This window comes from Esox lucius, chromosome 7 (genome assembly GCF_011004845.1).
Source record: "Esox lucius isolate fEsoLuc1 chromosome 7, fEsoLuc1.pri, whole genome shotgun sequence".
NCBI lineage: Eukaryota > Metazoa > Chordata > Actinopteri > Esociformes > Esocidae > Esox > Esox lucius.
The window spans coordinates 40,397,103-40,420,462 of NC_047575.1; the positions used below are offsets into that span (position 1 = coordinate 40,397,103).

General features: G+C 40.8%; 2 protein-coding genes and 1 pseudogene across 8 annotated transcripts; all 3 read left to right on the forward strand.

The window, feature by feature from the left end:
- The first annotated feature begins 202 nt into the window (after positions 1–202).
- Positions 203–7,059, forward strand: LOC105008085 (olfactory receptor 146). Of its 7 annotated transcripts, XM_013134695.2 has the most exons (10): positions 205–231; positions 803–919; positions 1,659–1,801; positions 2,142–2,326; positions 2,420–2,472; positions 2,795–3,016; positions 4,024–4,140; positions 5,473–5,557; positions 5,666–5,670; positions 6,680–7,059. In XM_013134695.2, exons 4-10 carry the CDS (start codon positions 2,180–2,182, stop codon positions 6,930–6,932), a joined length of 882 nt encoding a protein of 293 aa, XP_012990149.1. In that variant the 5' UTR covers positions 205–231; positions 803–919; positions 1,659–1,801; positions 2,142–2,179; the 3' UTR covers positions 6,933–7,059. The 7 variants fall into 7 exon arrangements, with proteins under 7 accessions (XP_010865595.1, XP_012990149.1, XP_010865591.1 ...); XM_010867289.2 differs by having other exon boundaries at positions 5,473–5,670; XM_010867290.2 differs by having other exon boundaries at positions 1,678–1,801; positions 5,473–5,670.
- Positions 7,060–11,695: 4,636 nt separating this feature from the next.
- On the forward strand, positions 11,696–12,641 carry LOC114839539 (annotated as a pseudogene).
- A 9,048-nt stretch (positions 12,642–21,689) lies between these two features.
- LOC114839538 (olfactory receptor 11A1-like) lies at positions 21,690–22,613 on the forward strand. Its single transcript, XM_029121199.1, has one exon. The coding sequence runs from the start codon at positions 21,690–21,692 to the stop codon at positions 22,611–22,613; it is 924 nt and encodes a 307-aa protein (XP_028977032.1).
- The last annotated feature ends 747 nt before the right edge of the window (positions 22,614–23,360 follow it).

Here is a 23,360-nt window from a genome sequence, read left to right on the forward strand (position 1 = left end):
GCTTTCTTTTGCTCTGTGTTCGTATGTGTTTTTGTCTTTTGGTGTTCTATGTGGTAGTTGCAGGCTAATTGGCTTCCTGATCGCCGGTTGCAGCTGATTGGTCGGTTTTGGGCTGATTGGAGAGCCCCCACGCCAGCTCGTCAGTGGTTACAGCTGGTTTAGCATGCATATAAGCCACAGTTCTGGTATCTCACGGGAGAGTCACACCTGCTGCTGCTTTCGGTCTGTGAGGTAGAAAGAACATTTGTGATTAAGTGCATTGTGTGTTGTGGCAATTGTTTGTGTTAAAATCGTTTTCATTTGTATCCAGGGGGAAGGGGAAAGCCATTGTGCTTTAGGCAAGTGGCCCTGGGGCATACACCTCTCGTAGGTTTACGCTGTCTAAAATCACTAGCTCAGACCTGGGAGAACCACCCCCTCGCAACACTGATCACCTCTGTGGTTTTGGAGTTCGTGGTGTGGTGGCAGTGGTCGTGAGGTGGGTGTTCCGTCTCATTGTTCGCCAGGTCTAGGTCAGTAGGCAGGCGTGCGTTACATGGCTGCCTTGGGCATCCCTAGTTTCTGTGAAGCGCCTTCTGTTGGCCAACTGGTAGGGCTGCGGAAAACGGACCTCTTCGCTATAGCTGACCACTACCATATTTCAGTGCCGAAACAGGCCCTAAAGGCTCAGCTTTTGGTACTAGTTAGAGAGGGTTTAGTGGAAAAAGGCGTGCTGACCTTAAAGGACGAGGAAAGTGAGGGCTTGGATTCCGGAGAGGAGGCTGTTGAGAAGGGACCTGCTGTTTCTTTCTCCCCTGCACAGTCGGAGGACGGTGCACATGAGGGAGTTGTTGGCGCCTCCCCGACACTGCCTACGTTTGACCCGTTGTCTCCTCAGTCGAGTGGTTCCGGATCTGATTCAGCAACCGCCAGGCTCAAGGTGAGGTTAGCCCGTTTGGAAAGGGAGCTGAAAGACAGGGAACAGGCCAGAAAGATGGAGTTCGATTTAGAGGTACGAAAGAAGGAGATAGAGGCCGAAGCTGACAAAGAGGTGAGAATAAGAATTCGACAGATAGAGTTAGAGGCAGGCTTCAGTATGTCACCTTCCCGTCAACAGGCCCAGTTTGATGTCAGCAAGTATATTGCTTTGGTGTGACAGCTACTTCTCCGCCTTTGAGCACGTGGCCACTGCGCTACATTGGCCATAGGATGTTTGGCCTCTCCTTCTCCAATGTAAATTGTCTGGGAAAGCCCAGGAAGTGGTAGCCACACTCTCCCTGGAAGACAGTTTGCAGTATGATTTAGTAAAGGCAACAGTACTGAGGTCGTATGAATTGGTTCCAGAAAGATAGCAGCACAGATAGCAGCAATGAGGTTCCTGAGGTAGACATGAAACCATAATGAATATAATTTATTCATAAAGCCTATGCCACATCAGCAGTCCTTACTGTCACATCAGAAGTGACAAATACACATTTGACCAATGTTCTCCCTAAAACAACAGTCAGACCATGTGTCCTTAAACGCCTGATTAGCTACATTTGGGAAAAGGCATGGGCAAACCGTACTGAACAACATGGAAAACATTCGAACACTTATTTTACTTAACATGCCTAGTTGGTTCAATCCACCCATGTCATCAACAAGCACAGGTAACCACATGGGAAATTCCACTACAGATTCACCATGGTGTTGCAGGTATAATAGTAGAGGGAGTCTCAGAGCAAGCCCCACAAGTTGGTCTTCAGTTCAACCGACATCACCCAGACTCGCCAAGACAAAGAGTTGGATAAATTCTCTAAATTAAACTAGGAAATACCAGGTAGGACTTTTTTTACAGGATTTGTAATATGTACTATTTTCTCCTGACTTTTGGGTTCACCAGGTATGTTTACATAATGGAAGAAACATAAAGCCTACATCAGCCTTACACTGTTACACCTATTCATTTAATATTATTATTTTAATTTTGTCTTTTTCATCAAATCTTTCACATTTGGACTGAGCAGAAACTGGTATTGAATGCAGCAATTGTATACATTTAATTTAATATGATGTTATTAGGTCATTTTTAAACAAATTGAATTTGAAAAAAACTATTGCTTTATTGATACCCTAATTATTTAAAAAATGTATTAGCATGACATAATGTATCTCCACAGATTATTACCAGCTAGGGATCTGATCACCACCAGTCAGGATGACTACCCTGACCTCTAACCTTAGCCTGACAGAGAACATCACCACCATCATCCGACCCCCTTACTTCTACATCAGTGGATTCATAGGGATCCCCCACATTAAGTACTACTATGTCTTCCTCTCCCTTGTATACATCATCACTCTGGTAAGTCCAGGTCAAGCAAAAAGCTATGGCCAGACCTGCTTCTTAAACATGTAATTGTGTTAAACTTTAGTTTTTTGTGTGTATTGTATATAGGTGGGCAATACCATCATCATGGTTGTTATCTGCATGGCACGCATTCTCCACAGGTAATCTCTACAACATACAAAAAGGGCTGGGAGCAGAGCAAATCCCTGGCTACTGGTACACTACACCCAGACTGCCCTCATCAGTTCAGGGATTCTAAACGGTTACTGAAATCCCTCTCAGTTAAGACAGAAACCAATAGTAGGTCCAGTGCACTGGTCTCCATTTGGTTGCTGTTTTAAAGTTTACAGATGAAAATGTACTGATCATTCTGATTTTCTTCATGTTAATTAGTCCTGTGTGACTATGATGGAGCTGTAGGTCTTACCCAGGCCAAATGACATTTCCCCAAGGTGATAATAATATCATGACTTTTCTTTGCAGCCCCATGTACATCGCTGTTTTCAACCTGGCCTTCACCGATATATGTGAGAGCACGGCCTTGGTCCCCAAGCTCCTGGATATGTTCCTGTTTGACAGACAGTACATCTCCTACGACCAGTGCCTCTTGAACCTATTCTTTGTCGTCATCTTCCACTTCATGCAGTCCTTCAACCTCACCATCCTCTCCTATGACAGACTGGTGGCTATCTGCTGCCCACTCAGGTCTCAGATAATACATGAAGTAATACAAAATTCTAATTAAGGGAAGTTAATTAAATCAGCATGCCTAAGGAACCCTTGTTGTGTAAGTATTTTGAAATGTATTGACTTTGAATTAAAAAACACAGCCCCATGATATTTGAAAACTAAATCTTAAGTTAGGGTGTAATCATGATCCAATTGCTATGGCAGGTTTCACTGAACCTCTGATAAAAAAAAATTGCCAGACAGCCTAAGTGGAGCCGGCCAGGAAGACCGATTGGCCGACCTCTTGTTAAATAACCTAGTGGTTAGAAATGCAGACTACAGAACAACAGGTCCCTCGTTCTACTCCTGTCACAGTCAAAATGCATAATATTCTCATCTTTTCCCTTGATGAAATAGTCCGTTATCATCACCTTCATTGATAGATACTGTATCAATGTCATTCACGGATGGCTAATTAGCTGTTAAAACTGCCAATGGCAAAAGAGAATTTGTTCCATATAGACAAAAACTTTGCGGACTACAACCTTCAGTAGCTATGTTACAGGGAGCCTAAAATGAAACTGTTTACTGTTATATTGTGACTGTTTACTGTTATATTGCGACTATTTCTGGTGGATTTTTGAATTTTCTCTTGGGATTTTGTTCTGTAATCATCACCTATATTGATGCAGTAGTTATTGTATTAATGTCATTCACGAATGGCTAAAAAGCTGTTAAAACGGCCAGTGGCAAAGGCCATAGTTCATTGATGCAATTTGTGGTGGAGGTAAACTTAATAAGAAATGTTACTCAGTTTAATACAATGGTTTATGGTGTCTAACGAAATATTGAAACTTGGAGTGATATTAACGCGTGACAAAATTAGAATAGTGGTTAAAGACACAACCTTTCATGATCAATACTTTCTATTGCGGGCTGGCTGAACCAGGATTGCCACACTCTGTATAAGTCACACTCTGGATAAAATAATCTGCTTATTTGCATGTGCATGTTTAATATTTAACAGATTCTTTCCACTGCAGGTACCATATGTTAGTGAATCACAGGTCCATGTTTCAGCTGACTGGTGCTGCCTGGGTGTTGGCTGTGTTCATCATTTTGATCTTTGTTGGATTGATCACCCGCCTCTCCTTCTGTGGGTAAGTATCCCAGTGGCTAATGAGGTGGACCAGTAGCCAAAAGGTTACTGGTTTGAATCTCAGAACGGTGCTGGGATAAAAATGTACACACATTTCTGTTGTTTATAACATAGGGACAGTAATGGAGCACCTGAATTGACTTGAAGAAGAAAAAAACATTGGACATTAATTGTTTCAGTGAAAAAACATGTATTTAAGTGATTTAGCAGTCTCCCTGATACTAGATTCAGTAATGGTAGTTCTGTCACATACTGAGAACACTCAAGTTAGTGGTTTCCCTCTCATAATGCAGGCAGGTGCATTGCTCCAGCAAGCATGAGGGAAAGACACATCCATCCAGACTCACTATAATCCAGGTGGTTACCACAAATAGTACTGTGTCTAAATGATTTCTGGTATGATTTCTGGTATTGAAAACCGTTTGCCACGTTAGCTAGTGACATGGTGATACAGCTGTTTTTTAGCTTCCCCAGCCGGAATAAACTCTATGAGGGTGAGCATTTAGATGCAGCTCCGGTGCTCAGTCACGAGAACATTTATGAATTGCCCTTACCTAAATGATAAACATAACCTTTTTTTAGACACTTTCCAAACAGACGGGAGCTAGTTAAGTGTGACACGTTATTTGTCCCTGGGATTCATAAATGCTGGTGTGAATGAGCACCAGCGCTGCATCAAAGACCAGATTGATGTGTGACTTCAAAAAGCGAACATTTTCCATCTTCCACACTAGGGTAAAACTTGTAGATAGCAATCTCAGAGTTAGAACATGATTAGTATGCTACAAAAAATACCCTCATGCCAGTGATGGCCAAATTAGGCCTCAGTAGAGTTATTTTAGCAGCTGGATATTATGCTGGCAGCACTCAGATTTTCTTTATCACAATAAAAGCCATCATTGAAATGAAAAAGGCCATATAGTTAACCATCTAGTCTGTAAAAAAGAACAGACAAGAACAACATTGGAACGGACATCAAACATAAAATGACAGACTAGATTGACAGAATAGATAAATAACTATATTGCCTTATATATTTCAATGATGGCTATTATTTAAAAAAAGAAGTTAGTGCTGTTAGCATAATATCCTGCGACTAGAAGAACGATAATGAATCCTTGAATGTCTGTGTTATCCTGTTGAGTCTTAGAGTTGTCTGCAGACCTTATAGTAATTAATAATTATTTGTTCATTTTATTATTATTTTCCCTGAACATGCTTTTTTATGCCTCAAATAAAAATTCTCTGGGGAAAACAATTCTACTGTCACCTGTCAAATCGAGGCTAACTGGACATCATATGGAGAGTAAATATGCATTGTCTTGTATTGTAGGTCTGTCGAGATCAACAGTTACTTCTGTGACCCTTATCCTCTGTACAGCCTGGCAGCCCCCTGTTCTGATGTACTCCCTACCCATGTAATGTCACACCTCATCCCCTTTATAGTACTTTATATTCCCATGATCTTCATCATATCATCTTACATCTGTATCATCCACGCCCTCTTCACCATCACACTTCCCAAGGACAGGTGAGAAGGAATAGAATCAGAGATACATACTTACTCATATTTAAATAAATAAAATACTGTAATATATAATTATTTCTATAGTATGAAAAATGTTCAGAACTATTGATCGCATTGAATTTTGTGGATAGACTTTTGATGAAGATGTGTTATGAAAGGCAAGCATGATTATTATTCTGTATTAGTATTTGTCTGACATGGGACCAAGTCAAGTCCTGAGCAAGTCCCAAGTCATAACCTTCAAGTGAAGTCCCTAGTAAGTCTCAAGCAATTCCCAAGTTCCACAGCTCAAATCGAATAAAGTCCCAGTGCCCTCATGTCTTCATGTATTTAGATCAGGGAAAGCCATTGCATTCAAGTAAATTTGAGAATATTACCAGAAACACATACTTAAAGAAATATGGAGATGCCATGGGAATATCAATGGTGAATCAGAATGGAAGGACTCTCTGTACAACCCTTCATGAATCACTGTTGAATAACTAATCGCCAGGAAATTTTCCCCCATCTCCCCATGTCACTAATGTTATTTCAACAGTGTTTCATTCTGACATCACCTCACATTAGCTAGCTGGCTAGCCGTTATTTCAATCTTACCCGTATTTGTGGGATTTCAGGTGTCTCACAAGCGTTGTGGCTATCGCATCAGTCATTTTAGTTTTTTATGTTTTGCATACTCTTGCATATTCTTCCCCACCACAACATAAGCCTCAAATCCAAATGTAATGATTTTCAGAACCAATCCAGATTCCATGACAGCTTGCTCACAATCTTGTCTGAATTGATGACCTAACTTTGAAAGCTAAATGCTACTTTGAGTGAAGGCGCAGGGAAAATCTATAAAAGTATCTTGAGTTATAAGCATCAAGTGTGACTTGAATTGTATTATAGTCCAAGTCAAATGACTTGAGTCCACATCTCAGGTTTTAGTTTTACCGTACTAACAATCGTTTTTCACCTCTCCTCTTTCATCACCCCTTTCTTTTTTTCCCTCTTTCTCCCCCTCTCTCAGACACCGAGCCATAAAGACATGCACCTCACACCTGATACTAGTTGCCATATTCTACCTTCCAATTAGTATCATCAACATCTTCTCATTTATGCCCACCAACATGCGGATCATCAATTTCTCCCTGACCTCAGTACTGCCTCCCATGCTGAACCCCATCATATATGTTCTGAAGACAGAGGAGTTCAAGGTGTCAATCAAGAGGCTGCTCAGAAGAGGAGCCCAGAGAGCTGTGGGGACAGTGAAATCAACATAACACATTCAGTGGTTTGGCGGTTATATGAAGTGTTGTCAAAATGTTTTGCATCTCACAGTTGCTTTCTCTAGGACTTGTGGAACCATGCTTAGAGGACATTAAAGATAATCTCATTCAAAAGCAGAGTATAGGAATAAAGGGAATGACACAGAATTAGAACTATGTCCATGTTTTCCTTGAGTTGCCGAAATGCTCACCACTGTTACAGGTTATACTGTAATACAGCACCACTGCTCAGAACCAATCATGTCAGGTGGTGGATTTGGATTTATTTGGCATATTCTTCCTTGGTTAGATACATGGGTACAAGTTTCACACCATCACACACCTGCCAACTCAAGCAAATGTGCTATATAATTGTGCTCATTTCACATTTAAACCACCCCACAAAACCAACTTGCGTTTTATTTCACGTGTGTTGGTTAACATTTCTTAATGAAACAAATTTAAGTTCTTGGTCAATTTGGAATGTGCAGATTCCCTGGAACAAACATGACATGTTTTTTGTCAAAACCATCTCAATTCTATAGGTCACCAGTTGAACAATCGCTTGAACAACTCTAAAACTCCATCATCATTTTCTTCTGCTTATCCGGGGCCGGGTCTCGGGGGCAGCAGTCTAAGCAGAGATGCCCAGACTTCCCTCTCCCCAGACACTTCCTCCAGCTCTTCCGGGGGGACACCGAGGCGTTCCCAGGCCAGCCGGGGGACATAGTCCCTCCAGCGTGTCCTAGGTCTTCCCCGGGGTCTCCTCCCGGTGGGACGGGACCGGAATACCTTCCCAGGAAGGCGTTCCGGAGGCATCCGAAACAGATGCCCAAGCCACCTCAGCTGACCCCTCTCAATGTGGAGGAGCAGCGGCTCTACTCTGAGCTCCTCCCCGGGTGACCGAGCTTCTCACCCTATCTCTAAGGGATCGCCCGGCCACCCTGCGGAGAAAGCTCATTTCGGCCGCCTGTATCCGGGATCTTGTTCTTTCGGTCATGACCCAAAGCTCATGACCAAGGTGAGAGTAGGAACGTAGATTGACCGGTAAATCGAGAGCTTTGCCTTGCGGCTCAGCTCTTTCTTCACCACGACAGACCAGTACATCGACCGCATTACTGCAAAAGCTGCACCGATCCGTCTGTCAATCTCCCGTTCCATCCTTCCCTCACTCGTGAACAAGACCCCTAGATACTTAAACTCCTCCACTTGAGGCAGGCACTCTCCACCAACCTGAAGAGGGCAAGCCACCCTTTTCCGACTGAGGACCATGGCCTCGGATTTGGAGGTACTGATTCTCATCCCCATCGCTTCACACGTGGGTGAAAACCACACTGTTCCTCCTGAATCCGAGGTTCTACTATCGGCCGTATTCTCCTCTGCCAGTACCCTGGCATAGACTTTTCCGGGGGAGGCTGAGAAGTTTGATCCACACTATAGTGTGAACACACCCTCTGGTCCCCCACCACCACCCCGGGCCTGCCATCCCAGAGGCACTGGTCCCCGACTGCCACACGATGTTGCACAGGCGTGTCAACCAAGACAGCCCCACAACATCCAGGACTTGAGGTACTCAGGGCGGATCTCATCCACCCCCGGTGCCTTGCCACCGAGGACTTTCGTGACTACACTCCCTGTGACTTCAGCCCGGGTGATGGACGGAGTCCACCTCTGAGCCCTCATCTTCTGCTTCCTCAATGGAAGATGTGACGGCAGGATTGAGGAGATCCTCAAAGTACTCCTTCCACCCGGCTCCCAACGCCATCCCCAGTTTGAGGTCAACAGCTGCCCACCTCTACTGTAAACAGCGTTGGTTAGGGCATTGTTTCCCGCTCCTGAGGCGCCGGACGGTTTTTGCCAGAATCTCTTGAGGCCAAGCCAAATAGTCCTCCATGCCTCCCCGAACTCTCCCAGGCCGATAGACTCCTTCTTCAGCTTGACGGCGTCCCTTACTTCCGGTGTCCACCACCGGGTTTGGGGATTGCTGCCTCGACAGGCACCGGAGACCTTACGGCACAGCTCAGAGCGGCAGCTTCGACAATGGCCGGTGGAGAACATGGTCCACTCAGACTCAATATCTCCATCCTCCCTCGGGATCCAGTCAAAGCTCTGCCGGAAGGTGGGAGTTAAAGATCTCTCTGACAGGAGACTGGCCAGATGTTCCCAGCAGACCCTTACAGTACGCTTGGGTTTGCCGAGTCTGTCCAGCTTCCTCCCACGCCATCGGATCCAACTCACCACCCAGGTGGTGATCAGTTGACAGCTCTGCCCCTCTCTTCACCCGAGTGTCCCAGACATATGGCCGCAGGTCAGATGAGACGACAACAAAAGTCGATCATCGACCTACGGACTAGGGTGTCCTGGTGCAATGTGCACTGATGGAAACCTTATGCTTGAACATGGTGTTCGTTATGGACAAACTGTGACTAGCGCAGAAGTCCAATAACTGAACACCGCTCGGGTTCAGATCAGGGGGGCCGTTCCTCCCAATCACGCACCCTCCAGGTGTCACTATCGTTGCCCACCTGGGCGTTGAAGTCCCCCCCCATTATGGTAAAGGCCCAAGAATACAGAAAGGATGTGACACAAATGTGGTTGAGCTGCACAAATCATGAAATGAACTAAGAAAATGTATCATGGCCATTCCACATGTCAGGGCAATAATCAAGAAGTTTAAGCCAATGGAGATTTTAAAATTGGCCTGGAAGAAGATATGGGTCTATATTGAGGCCCCCACACCATGAGGAGGATGGTTTGAGTGAATTTCCAGGGATCATAGATGGGAGAATTGCAGATTTATTTGGGTCCTCAGAAAGTCTCCAAAACTACAATCAGAATCAGGGGCCGCCTCCCAGGCATAAAAAAACAAAAGCAGTCACTTAGGGCCCCTGCACCGTCAGGGGTGCCTCCAACTTCTAGGGAGCCCCGACTGATAGAAGAGAGGGGACCCCAAACTGAAATTTTGCATAGGGCCCCCAAAGGACTCGAGCCAGCACTGATCAGAAGCCCACCTACAGTATATAAGCACAAGCTATTTGGAGGTTGCCATAAAAAAATTTTGTTGTCATCAAAAAATCAAACTCAAGCACCTACCGGTCGTCTCAAGTTATTGGAGGTTTAAATGGGACTGGGTTTTTATGGTCAGATTTCTAAAAAAATTGCTTTTTGTAAACAAACACCTAAAGGTGGGTGTGGTGTAGACAGGAAGTTTAAAATGTCAGAAAAGTACCTTGTTCATCCCAGTCCCCTGACCTACAACCCATGGAAAAAACCTTGGGATGAGCCTGGAGTGTCCACAAGCGTGGACCTCGGAATCTGAAGGATCTGGAGTGAGTCTGAAAAGTATGTGCAGGGATCCTTTGAATCCAAGAAATGCTCTCTCTACCTTTCCCAGTGTCCTGTTACACTTAGGATGACTTTACCCTTGGACCACACCTCAGGATTGACTAGCCAAAGGACTCATTGCTCATATCTGTCCCAGGCCAAATTCCTGGTTGTGTTGCAGCTCAAGTTGCTACCTGGTGATTTCCACTGTCACTGCCAACACCCCACCTGGTTGTTCCTGTCCTTTTCCACCTGGTAAGGCAGCTGATTAGGATTCTGTTCAAAGACTCTGGACACAGCCCAGATGCATTTATGACCTGCTTGTCAACTGAATATGCAAAACCTTTAATGTGACCTAAAAGGGGATGTAGTCTTATAATCTTCACTGGCATAGCCAGAAGAGGACTGGCCACTCCTCAGAGTCTGGCTCCTATCTAGGTTTCTTCCTAAGTTTCAACCCTACTAGGTCGTTTTTCCTAGCCATTGTGTATAAACTCTTGCGGTTGCTTCTTCTTTGGTGTTTCAGGCTGGATTTCAGTAAAAGTACCGCTAATGTAAAAAGGCTAATGAATGAAAACATACTGTCATTTCAAATTACCTATTTTAAATCTAGCAGAAATGCATTCCATCTCTGCTTGTAAGAATTGTTTCTTCAATACCAGGACAAAAACCCAGTGATATGTATCAATCCCAGGTGACTCGGGCAGCATGGGGCCAACTGTTCTGTCAGTTGGGAACAACAAAACAGGTGACAAAAGATGTCATTTGAGGGAGGGCCCACTACACAGTAAGTGTGGAATACAACACAAGTAAAAAACAAAAACACTGTATACTTCTTTATCTTCCTTTAAAAGGTATATAAGTTCTGTGATGTGGCATTAGTTCTGTGATGTGACATTAGTTCAGGGGTAACAGACCACTGACACAATATGCTGGAGGTCTACACAGATTAAATCCTGTTGTTAACCTAAATTCTCTTATCGACTTAAATCCTGTTTTAAATTTAAATCCTGTTTTCATATGCAACAGAATCATGTCTTATTATTGATATTACATTTTTTAACAGAAAAAAGGACATCAGTGTGAAGCGTGGAGAAAGGGATTGAAAGAGTCCTAATTGACGTTAGCCAGTTCTGCTGTTATACCATCCTGTTGGAGTTGCTCACTGTGATTTGAGTGTTTGTAAGTGTAGTATTACCACACAGAGTGGTAAAGCTGCTGCGACAGGGGGTCAATTGTAATTGTTATTGAAAGTCATAAAACTACTGATCTACAGCAGCGTTTTAAAGAATAATGTTGAGCTAATAATGTGTTGAGTATTACTAATCCATGACAGTTCTAAGAATGAAACAATTATGAGATGACAATCATAGATCAATCAATTTACCTGATATACAGAGCTGTCCTGTGAACTGAATATATATATAAATAGTTAAGGTATTATTACATAAATAATGAACGCAACACAATTCCACTCATTTATACTAGCTGGATATAGTGAAATTGGACAGTTGAAGTACTTGTATTTAATTATAATAACTTCGTTATACATCTCTATATTGTTTTCCAACACATTGTTTATTGTGGTTATATATATGGAGAGAAGCCTTCACAAACCCATGTATCTGTTTCTGTGTAGTTTGTTTGTAAATGACGTGTATGGCAGCACTGCTTTGTATCCTGCTCTCATGACTAATTTGGTTTCAGATGACCATTCCATTTCCACTGTGTACTGTTATCTGCAGATCTTTTGTATTTATACATATGGATGTATTGAATTTGGTAATTTAGCAGTTATGTCCTATGACAGGTACCTTGCTATATGTTATCCGCTAAAATATAACATCCTTATGACACCAAAGAAGGTGTGTATTTTAGTTTTTCTAATATGGTTGTGTATGTTTGTACATATGTTCATAAATGTGTATTTAACTGTTTGTTTGGAATTCTGTGGGAATGTAATAGAAAAAGTGTACTGTGACAACTACCTTGTAGTGAAACTAGCCTGTTCTGCTCCTGATATAACTGTCAAAATGTCTATGGACTCTGTGGTCTTGTTTTGTTTTGGCTGTCCCGTTATTTACAATTATTTTCTCATATATTAAGATTTTGACTATTTGTTTGAAATCTTCCACTGAGACTCGACAGAAAGCAGTCAGCACTTGTACTCCTCATCTGGCATCACTGCTGAACTTCTCTTTTGGCTGCCTAATAAATCTTCTCCAGAGTAGATTTGATAAGCCTTTGGAAACCTTTCCACCTGTACTTCAAACTATTATTTCAGTGTATTTCCTGATGTGTCAGCCCCTTTTTAATCCTATTGTGTATGGAGTTAGGATGTCTAAAATCAGACAGGCTTGTAGAAACATACTTCCTGTACATCTGCAACAGAAAACATAAGTAAAACATGAATGACACTTTTGGTCTTGATTTTGAAATGTTTTGACATCATGGTTTATAAACATCTATAAGTGTTGTGACAGACCTATGCAAAATGTTCCAAATTTACTTCAAATTATTTTATCAGTTTATTTTGTGCTGTGGCAGACAGCACATATGGTGTATGGATTTAGGATGTCTAAAATCAGACAGGCTTGTATAAACATACCTGTAGGTCAAACCCACCAAAAAAGGGTAATCTTAGGCCATTCACTTGAAAGGGATGTGTTACAAAATTGCCTTAAAGGCATAGAACCAATATAATATTATACATTTCATGGATAGGGTTCAAATAATCAGCGATGATTTAGTTTCTGGTAATGCTTTAAACAGTAGCAGGACAATGAAATTTAAGCCACAAAACCTAGCAACAATCAAAAGAAGCGTAAGAACAAATTAGGAAATCTGGGCATTTTTCTATTAACTCTGTGGTGTAGAATTGATAGACCAATTACAAATGTTGCAAAGAACGTTCTTTAGAAAGGCTCTGGGTAGCTAAAAACATACTAATGTGAATTGGTTATATAGTGCATACCATAAATAGTAGGACAGTGACATACAACTCCAAAGAAGTTGGGACACTGTATAAAATGTAAAGAAAAAAAAAAGAATGCAATGTGCAAAACATTTTAACACTATATTCAACAGAAAAATTGTACAAAGACAACATATCAAGTGCTGAAACTGAGAAATATTATTGTTTCTTGAAAAAATATATGCCCACTTTGAATTTGATGCCAGCAAAATGTTTCAAAAAAGCTGAGACGGGGGAAAAGAAGACTGGAAAAGTTGTGTAATAAATCTCTGTATGTAGGGGAAAAGGCTGAAAACCAATATTGGATGGCTGTGATCTTTAGGCCGTCAGACAGCAATGCATTAAAAATAGATACATTTCTGTAGAGGAAATCACTGTATGAGCTAAGGAACACTTCTGAAACTCGACCATGCAAAGAAGAAACCAACTATAAACAAGATCCAGAAACGCCACTGGGATCTCTGGGCATGAGCTCAATTAAGATGGACTGAGGCAAAGTGGAAAACTGTTCTAATGTCTGACAAATTAAAATGTGAAACTATTTTGGGAATCATGGACACCGCGGAGAGGAGCCATCAGTCTTGTTATCAGTGCACAGTTCAAAAGCCAGCATCAATTATGGTATGGGGGTGCATTAGTGCACATGTGTTACGAACCCTGTGGCTCTAGCAGTCAAGGGTGAATGGTACAGAGACCTGTAACATAAAAGTGGTGTAGTGTAAAAGAATAGTCAGAACAAGACAACCAAAGCTTCAGATATATATAGAATAATCTGGGTTTTATTACCACATCTCACATCTCACCACATAAAGGACATCTAATTCAACAGCTAAACAGAATCATGAAAACTGAACATTCTCCAAGCACATGTTGACCAGAACAGCTGTAATTACAGCAGTAACAGCATGGCCATCTTTGTGTGTGTGTGTGTGTGTGTGTATGTCGAGTAGTTGAGCTGTTTGTGAACTAAATGCAACAAACGGTAGATGTACTGTGTTTATCATGAGAGTTTGGCCCACATCACCTCTCAACCTCTACATGGCAGGATGGAACTTGTTGTGGGGGTGGAATCATCTCAAGGATTTCACCAAACTGTTACCAATTGAGGTCATCCTGAGAAGTCCAGAAAAATCGGTTTGGTCCGTTATCATGCACACACTTGTTTCGTCCGTGCTGGGCATGATGCTTGGATAAAGGTCATCATCATATTTAAATAAACACCATTGCACAAGAATATCTGGAGATCCCCACTGGATATCCTCCACTGGCAGTGGGTTTTCCTCATTAGCTGTCTGTTGTTCAGGAGGCAGAACCTACTGACTGAAACATGTATGTACAGTTCCGGTCCTTCTTTGTTCTTTCTTTGTTCAAGGCTAATTTAAGGTCTCATATAACCAACGTTTTGGTTACCAGTAAAGTTCAGAGTTGATTTTAAAATGATACTCATCACTTTTAAAAGGCATGACATGATCTGGCACCTGATTACATTAGTGACATGCTAAACACATACGCCTCTCAGACCAGCTGAAAAAGGACTTCTGGCTGTCCCGGGGTACAGACTGAAAATGAAAGGGAACTGGTGCAATATGGGCAACCTAGACTGTAACAGCCTACCACAGAATGTCGGAGATGCTACGTCAATGTATTATTGTAAATCTTATGTAAAAACACATTTTTATGAAGATGGCTTTTATGAATATTTTATCATAGTGATTTTATATTATGTCTATTCTTTATACTTCCTTTATTTCAATAATACATTTATATATATACAGTGGGGAGAACAAGTATACTTGATACTTGATGTTTTCCTACTTACAAAGTATGTAGAGGTCTGTAATAGGTACACTTCAACTGTGAGAAACAGATTATAAAACAAAAATCCAGAAAATCATATTGTAGGATTTTTAAATAATTAATTTGCATTTTATTGCATGACATAAGTATTTGATCACCTACCAACCAGTAAGAATTCCGGCATTCACAGACCTGTTAGTTTTTCTTTAAGAAGCTCTTCTGTTCCCCACTCATTACCTGTATTAACTGCACCTGTTTGAACTCGTTACCTGTATAAAAGACACAATGGCCAAGACTACGAGGCTGTGTAAGGACATCAGGGATAAAATTGTAGACCTGCACAAGGCTGAGATGGGCTACAGGACAATAGGCAAGCAGCTTGGTGAGAAGGCAACAACTGTTGGTGCAATTATTAGAAAATGGAAGAAGTTCAAGATGACGGTCAATCTCCCTCGGTCTGGGGCTCCATGCCAGATCTCACCTCGTGGGGCATCAATGATTTTGATTGAAGGTGAGGGATCAGCCCAGAACTACACGGCAGGACCTGGTCAAAGACCTGAAGAGAGCTGGGACCACAGTCTCAAAGAAAACCATTAGTAACACACTACACGTCATGGATTAAAACCCTGCAGTACACGCAAGGTCCCCCTGCTCAAGCCAGCGCATGTCCAGGCCCGTCTGAAGTTTGCCAATGACCATCGGGATGATCCAGAGGAGAAATAGGAGAAGGTCATGTGGTCTGATGAGACAAAAATATAGTTTCCACTCGCCGTGTTTGGAGGAAGAAGAAGGATTAGTACAACCCCAAGAACACCATCCCAACCGTGAAGCATGGAGGTGGAAACATAATTCTTTGGGGATGCTTTTCTGCAAAGGGGACAGGACGACGAATGGGGCCATGTATCGCAATATCCTGGCCAACAACTTCCTTCCCTCAGTAAGAGCATTGAAGATGGGCCGTGGCTGGGTCTTCCAGCATGACAACGACCCGAAACACCCAGCCAGGGCAAGGAGTGGCTCCGTAAGAAGCATCTCAAGGTCCTGGAGTGGCCTAGCCAGTCTCCAGACCTGAACCCAATAGAAAATCTTTGGAGGGAGCTGAAAGTCCATATTGCCCAGCGACAACCCCGAAAACTGAAGGATCTGGAAAAGGTCTATATGGAGGAGTGCTGCAGTGTGTGCAAACCTGGTCAAGAACTACAGAAAACGTATGATCTCTGTAATTGCAAACAAAGGTTTCTGTACCAAATATTAAGTTCTGCTTTTTTGTCATGCTATTATAAAAATTACAGACTTCTACATGCTTTGTAAGTAGGAAAACCTGCAAAATTGGCAGTGCATCAAATACTTGTTCTCCCCACTGTATATCTCTATAGCATCTACCAACACATTGCTTTTTGTAGTTATAAGTATGGAGAGAATCCTTCACAAACCCATGTATCTATTTCTGTGTAGTTTGTTTGTAAATGACTTGTATGGAAGCTCTGCTTTGTATCCTGCTCTCATGACTAATTTGGTTTCAGATGACCATTCAGTTTCTAACGTGTACTGTTATCTACAGATCTTTTGTATTTATTCATATCGATTTACTGAATTCAGTAATTTAGCAGTCATGTCCTATGACATTTACCTTGCTATATGTTATCCACTCTCGTATAATGTCCTGATGACAGAAGATGTGTATTCTGTGTGTAATATGGTTGTTGATTTTCATACAAAACATCATACTTTGTTATTAACTATTAATTTAAACTTCTGTGGTATCGTAATAGAAAAAGTGTACTGTGACAACGACCTTGTAGTAAAACTTGCCTGTTCAACTTCTAACATTGCTATAATTTATGCTGATAGTGTGCACTTTGACCTATCTGTCTTTGTAAATGAGGAATTAACCTTGATTCTATGTTACTTCACTACCTATTTAAATATTTCTTGATTATTTAGTTTATTCATTCAGATGGCCTATTTGTCATATACATATATTTGTCATATACATCGCTCTAGAAAAAATTAAGAGAGCACTGCACTTTTTTCTTTCCTTTCTAAAAATGTTGAGGAAGGTTTTGAGTTTTTTTCGGAGCTGTATATCTCGTATGACATGTACTGTATGTGCCTTATGTAACGTTATTTTGTGTCATTTGAATGCTATTTCTTGCTGCTGTTCTATTAACACAATTGTCTCTTTGTATCTGTGTCTTAGAACAAATGTAATGTATTGGGTGTTGAAGCATGGCAGATGATTTATACAGACACCACCAGGTGGCACTATGGAAGGCATAGACTGGAATGTGCCCAGTGATAACATAGTGGGTTCAGAGGTTGTTAAAATCCCTCCTGATCCTCAAACATCCCTGGATTTGAATGTTGGTTATACCAATGATTTAGTCTCAGAACTGGATCTCCTGGCTTCTTCCTCTGCCTCTACATGCCTCCTGGACCTTGCAGCTTCAACTCTCCAGAGTACTGCTATCTTCTGTATCACCAACCGATTGAGGGCTGGATAAAAATCCATTATGCTGTTCCAACATAATGTGACTCAGTAGCATTACTGTGCACAGACCGAGGGGCATGTGCTGAATCTGAAAAAGTGGGTGGAGTTGTCGTGTCACATGGACAGAGAGAGTGGCGTGCAAAAAAGAAAAACGGAGGACGCATGCCCATCGGAGTGAGTGAGTGACGCGCGTAAAAGACATGGCCGAGGCATGCTCGTCGGTGTGCACGACGCACGTCACCAAGGCAGACGGGCACATGAAAGGGCACTAGATAGCAAAGGGGAATGTGCTCTGCACAGGTTGAGCCTTACCTGTGCACGTGCCTGCTCAGTAGTGTGTATGGCTCCCACCTGCAAGTATGCAGTCCTGACAACGTCTGTCAATGCTCCTGTTTAGACAATGGATGGTGTCCTGGGGGATCTCCGGCCTGACCTGGATCAGGGCATCATTGAGCTCCTGGACAGTCTATGGTGCTCCTTGGTGGCGTAGAATGCACTGATACATAACGTCCCAGAGGTTCTCAATTGTATTCATGGCTGGGGAACGTGAGGGCCAGTCAATGGCATCAATGCCTTTGTGATCCAAGAACTGCCTACACACTCTGGCCACATGAGGCGGGGCATTGTTCTGAACTAAGAAGAATCCAGGGCCCACTGCACCAGCGTAAGTTCTGACGATGGGTCTGAGGATTTCATCCTGGTACCTAACAGCCTTCAGGGTACTGTAGGCTAGCATGTGGAGGTCTCTGCGACCCTCTGGGGATATTCCTCCCCAGACCATCAATGACCCACCGCCAAACTGTTCATGCAGGATGATGATGTAGGCACCATAACGTTCACAATGGCGTCTCCAGACTCTTACACGTCTGTCACGTGTGCTCAGGGTGAACCTGCTCTCATCTGTGAAGAGAACAGGGTTCCAGTGGGTCCTCATGCTACCAGTAGTGACAGGGACAGGTTAAGGAGAGAAGTAACTGTCTGTGGCCACCACCTGTAAAAACAGGTGACACTGATACACAATCGCTTATGCTTCCTAACTGGATGGATTGTTATCCCTGTTTAATTGACTTGATGTTATACTGGGATGATTACTTTCCCTTAGGGGTTCCCCACATTTTTTGAGCAGTGTAGTATGAATCATATTGGTCTTAAATCCATAAAAAGTTGTGATTTCAGCCATTACACCATTGATTTTTTTTCCATAGTAGGCTTACATGATCTCACTGTTTTGATAATTGTGTAAACATATTAAAACACAAGGTGACTTTTATCCAGACCTCTTACTAGATTTTACCAAAACATGACGAAAACCTAATTAGGTTGCTAATGTGGCTTACAAAACTACACTCAATGACGATGTCACCCACCAAGTGCAGCATGTAGTAGCTCGAAAAACTCCAAATATCTCTCCAAGTAAAATCATACATTAATATATTCTGCATGTAAAGATATAATAGAATTGCTTAGCTTTTTCTTCCAAATAAGCCTTTGTAGTTTCTTGCAACCTAGCATGCTATCATGTTTGGAGTTTTGAAAAAAAAAGTACAATAACCGCAAAACCCTACCCTGTTATGTTTAAGTAGCATCTCATTACATTAATGAGTCTTACAGCAAACATGCCAAATAGGAAGTGTCTCATGCTGGACTAGTTGTAGGCCAGCTAATAATTAGCATGTTTTTAATTAGCATCATTGCCTGGTGTGCTACACTGTAAACCCAAATAAGTTAGCAGAAACTCAAAAATGTTAAGGCAACTGTAAAGTTTATTCACTTAAAAGTAATTTGTGTGTGGAACTTACATTTTTGCAGTTACTTTTACATGTACCTTTTGATTACAAATTAATTGAATTGCTAAAAGAGTCAACTGAAATGTTTTCAGTTACTGAAACTCAAAATGGTAATTCTTCTCACTTCTCAGTTACAGAATAGATTTTAAAGTGGTGCTTTTAGTGTATAAATCACTGAATGGTTTAGGCCCCGAATACATTTCCGATATGTTTGAAGAATATAAACCGAGCAGGGCTTTTAGCTCCATGAACTCAGATCAGCTAGTAGAGCCCAGAGTCCAAACTAAACATGGTCAAGCGGCGTTTAGCAGTTATGCTGTACACAACTGGAATAAACTACCAGAAGATCTTAGATGCCCCAAACGTATCCATTTTTAAATCCAGGATAAAAACACTTCAGTTTTCATGTGCCTATGACTGAGAGCTTAAACTTAACCGCACTGTTTAGCCTTACAGCTTTTATAGCTATGTTTTTATCACGTTTTTATTCTATTTCTATTTTCTTATTCTATGTTTAATTATTATGCTGTTATTTTATGATGTCTTTTATATTTCTCTCATTCTTTGATTTCTTTTGTTATTAAATTTCAATGTTGCTATGTTTTACCAATCGCAATTTCTGGTGCTATCAGAGGAATAAACTGTGTAAATGTAACAATCTGCAGATGACGGATAATGCAAGTTCTTCTGTTGCTGTTTACATCGATTAAGGGTATTTTCTCACAAAAGGTTTGACGAGTTTACCCAAGCACTGGACCGCAAGGATTGAGATACCGGGGTGGTTCAGTAAAGAGTGTTAATGTTAACTGTAATTCACTGATGATCAATATAAAATGCATGTACAGACATGGCATAAATGTCCCCCTGGAGAGAGCCAAGTAAGACATTGATGCAAAGATTGACTCACAAAGGAACTGACGGGTTCATCCTAGCATTGGAATGTGAGGATAATTGTAACAATCTGACTGTTTAAATTCTATAAATAAATAAAAATGTGTATAGTAAAGCACATTGAATTGCTTCTATGTATGAATTGTGCTATATAAATAAACTTGCTTGCTTATTAGATGAAATTAAGTCAATATAGCAAAACAAAATATTAAGTAAAGTAACTGAGTATTTAATGTTGGAAAAACTCAATGTGTATGTGTCCATCATACTTGTAATGTAATTTAAAGGAAATGTAATAATTTAAGTAAAACAGCCCTGAAAAAATTAAGAGACCACTGAAAATTTTTCTTTCATTTCCAAAGAAGTCAAAAAGGAATGTTTTGAGTGAGGAACAGAAGGGGTTAAAATGAAGACACCACTGCAAAATGAACACTTCTGTTCCTCACTCAAAAACTTTCCTTTTAAACTCTTTGGAAAGGAAAAGAAAAAGGTGCAGTGATCTCTTAATTTCTTTCTGGAGCTGTATAAAACTAAAAGGTTATGATTTAAATAACTCACAACCTTTTGGTTCAAAAGTTGAAAGTTTTGTGGTAACTGATTGCCTCAAACAAAATGAGTACTACTCACTTACACTGTACAACTCCATAAGCTCCCAGAATTAAAACAAATAAATAAAATTAAACAGGGTTTCAAATTTGAGTTGTATTTGCTTAAAGGAATTAAGCATGATATCATTTCCCAATATGCATTGCCCTTTCAAGTGATCTCTGAGGTCCCAGATGATTCAGGCAGCATGGGGCCAACTGTACAGTCAGTCTGGAACAACAACACAACAGTGATGTATAATTATTTATATTCCTTTGAAAGGTATAAAAGTTCAGTGATGTGAAATTAGAGTAGTGGGGAACAGATCAATGACATTGAAGATACCGTAGGCCTACACAGACCTACATACTGTTTTTGACATACACCTGTTTTAGACAAGAATCCTGTTATTTTTTAAACGCTTGATCACCAGAGCTACCACAAACATCACTTCACTACTAGCATAGCATTGGAGTCACACACTGTGTTTGGGGTGTTTATACATGTAGTCTTTATAAGTGTTGAACTAAAACTGGTAGAAGAGGGTGAGTTTAATGTAATTCTTACTGAAAATGTGAATATTGTTAAACTGTATGAAGGATCTATTATGTTTAATTTTATATAATATCTGCTGTATGTTCTGTTTGTGTTGTTCTGCAACAGTAAATAATGCTTTCTCATGAATATACTGTAGCTACGACAGTGATGAATTTGAAGACAAATTCTGTGATGAGTAATTATATAAATATATATAAATGAAGCGGAGATGTCAGTCATAGAGGCTGATTAGTGTACCTCATAAACACTGCTCTCTGGTAAACTAAATATTGCGTAAAAAGTATATACAGTATGGTGCAAAAGTCTTAGGCACCTGAAAATCGAAACTGAAGTATTTTATTTGTGTGTTTTTTGTCACATACAGGATGAACTCAACACAATTTCACTCATTTATACTTGCTGGATATAGTGATATTGGACGGTTAAAGTATTTTTATTTATTCATAATAACTGCATTATATATCTCTATATTGTTTGCCAACACATTGCTTATTGTGGTTATATGTACAGAGAGAAGCCTTCACAAACCCATGTATCTGTTTCTGTGTAGTTTGTTTGTAAATGACTTGTATGGAAGCACTGCTTTGTTTCCTGCTCTCATGACTAATTTGGTTTCAGATGACCATTCAGTTTCCACTGTGTACTGTTATCTACAGATCTTTTGTATATATACGTATGGATCAATTGAATTAAGCAATTTAGCTGTAATGTCCTATGACAGGTACCTTGCTATATGTTATCCACTACAGTATAATGTTCTTATGGCACCCAAGAAGGTGTGTATATTAGTTTGTGTAACATGGTTATTTACTTTCGTTAATGACATCATACATCTGTCTCTAACTCTTCGTTTGCAACTGTGTGGAAATGTTATCGAAAAGCTGTACTGTGACAACTACCTTGTAGTAAAACTAGCCTGTTCAACTTCAGACATGACAGTTAATAACATCTTTGGACTTTGCGGTTTTGTTGTGTTGTTTGCTGTCCCTTTATTTACAATTTGTCTCTCCTATATTAAGATTCTGACTATTTGTTTGAAGTCTTCTACTGAGAACCGACAGAAAGCTTTCAACACCTGTACTCCTCATCTGGCATCACTGCTTAACTTCTCTTTTGGCTGTTTCTTAATTTTGATCCAGAGTAGAATTGATAGACCAAGGCAAAATGTTCCAGCTGTACTTCACACTGTTCTATCAGTGTATTTCCTGATGTGCCAGCCACTTTTCAATCCAATTGTGTATGGAGTTAGGATGGATAAAATTAGACAGGCTTGTAAAAACATACTATAAGCCTAAAAACCCTAAATACATTACAATATTGAGATTTTTAACTGAATGTGATTGGTTCCACTAATAACCTAATTGTCAGGTCCTGGCTGGGGGCCTCCGGGCATCTCTAAGCTTCTGGGGGTCACAGCCAGGGCCTGCCTGCAGTTGTGCATCTAGGCATCTCTGCGCTGATGTTTTTGATTGTCCCCAATTAGGGGCAGCTGCCTCTTGTTGCCACTAATTGGGGACCCTATTTAAGTTACTCTGGTTTGCCTTCTGTTTTGTGGTTCATTTTATGCCATTTTGCTTCAGTTCACATTTGTGGCGCTTTAATATTATGTACTCAGTTGATAGTGAGTTGTAGAAAAAATAAAGGAAGTTTCCATATTCGCTCTGCTCCATGCCTACTGCCTTCCTTGAAACGTGACAGTAATGCCATAGCACTTTCACTATAATCTTAACTTGTCTTATTTTATTGATTTATGGATTACTTTGGTGAGCTTCATAATCCATATTTTCTGATTATTTAGATATGCTCTGTCAACATTAATAGGAATTATGTTCGAAGATTAGTGGGCATGATTGGATAACAGAAAAGGAATTGGCAATAAAACCTTTTCTGATTCTGATATACAAACTTTCAAAGAAAGCTTTAAAACCCCTTAGGGGAATTGTGTTTGTCAGTACATAAACAAGCACAGACCTATCATAGACCTACAATAAATATGTTTGAAAATGTACAATTTAACCTAACTATTTTTTTGTATA